This window comes from Prionailurus viverrinus, chromosome B3 (assembly GCF_022837055.1).
Source record: "Prionailurus viverrinus isolate Anna chromosome B3, UM_Priviv_1.0, whole genome shotgun sequence".
Classification (NCBI taxonomy): Eukaryota; Metazoa; Chordata; class Mammalia; order Carnivora; family Felidae; genus Prionailurus; species Prionailurus viverrinus.
This window is the reverse complement of record NC_062566.1, coordinates 65,804,560-65,805,971: the sequence shown is the minus strand read 5'-3', so window position 1 is coordinate 65,805,971 and position 1,412 is coordinate 65,804,560. Positions and strand designations below refer to the sequence as shown.

Sequence of the window (1,412 nt, the reverse complement as noted above, 5' to 3'; positions counted from 1 at the left end):
TATTTTAAAATTTTAAAATAGGCAAAATGGTCTTAGATAAATAAATATGCATATAATCACACCACTGACCATTAACATGGAATAAACTATCTGAGATTTTTGTTCTACTGAAAAATAAATTGTCTTAAGATAGTATATAACCCTTCAACACTTATACATACAGTATTGCTTGCTGAAGGCACCACTTGTTTTCCCATGAGTTATTTAGGGGATCATTCTCACACTCAGGAATTGACTACTCAGTCTTTTCATTGCCATCTTCATGTCCTTGTTCCTCAATGTGTAGATAATGGGATTCAGAATGGGTGTGATCATAAAGTCCAAAATGGCAAGAAACTTATCCACTGGCACTGTGGGAAATGGCCACACATAAATAAAGATGCATGGTCCAAAGAACAAAACCACCACAGTGATGTGAGCTGACAGAGTAGAAAAGGCTTTAGACAAACCACCTGAGGAACGTTTCCATACAATGACCAGGATGAAGATATAGGAGATGAGCAATAAGAAGAAGGTGCCCATGGAAATGAACCCACTGTTGGCAGTAACCATGAATTCCATTCTGTAGGTGTCTGTGCAGGCAAGTTTGATAAACCAAGGAAGGTCACAGTAAAAGCTATCTATCTCATTAGGACCACAAAAAGGCAAATGGACAACAAAAGCTACCTGGACCACTGCATGAATGAGGCCAATAACCCAAGCACCGGACAGAAGCAAAATGCACATCTGTGGGCTCATGATAGTCAGGTAGTGGAGGGGCTTGCATATGGCCACATATCTGTCCAAGGCCATGGCGATGAGCAGGACCATCTCAGATCCACCCAGGACATGAAGGGCAAATATTTGGATGACACAGCCCTGAAAGGATATGGTTTTGTGCCCAGAACATAGGTTATGAATCATCTTAGGAACTGTTATGGTAGAAAGGCACAAATCAATAAATGAGAGATTGGCTAAAAGGAAGTACATGGGGGAATGTAAATATGGGTCAAAAGTCACTGTAAATACAACAAAAAGGTTTCCCAAAACAATTGTTACATAAAACACGGTAGAGAAAGCAAGGAGGAAATGCTGCACTGGTCTATAGGTAGAAAGTCCCAGCAACACAAATTGAGACACTTCAGAATAATTTGTTTCAAACATTGGCTTTACCTGGTGATACCTAAAAGAGCAAAAACAAAACAATAAAAAAGGAATTTACCAAAAATTATTATTTTAAAACAGATTTAAGCTTTCATTAAATCTGGTTTTAAGAAGAAATCTTTAGTAACAGCCAACAGGTGTTTTTAAAATATCATGTTAATTTATCTGTTCAGCTAATATACACACATAGTATAACTAATATTCCTATTGAAGGCTACCATATGTCCAGTTTTGAGGTAAAACCCTGACCCTGACTTTAGGAGGCTTAC

The 1,412-nt window shown here is 38.0% G+C and overlaps 1 protein-coding gene across 1 annotated transcript; it reads right to left on the bottom strand.

Annotated features, from left to right (window-relative positions):
• Positions 1–204: 204 nt before the first annotated feature.
• LOC125167959 (olfactory receptor 4F6-like) lies at positions 205–1,143 on the bottom strand. Its single transcript, XM_047862903.1, has one exon. It carries the CDS (start codon positions 1,141–1,143, stop codon positions 205–207), a length of 939 nt encoding a protein of 312 aa, XP_047718859.1.
• Between the last annotated feature and the right edge of the window lie 269 nt (positions 1,144–1,412).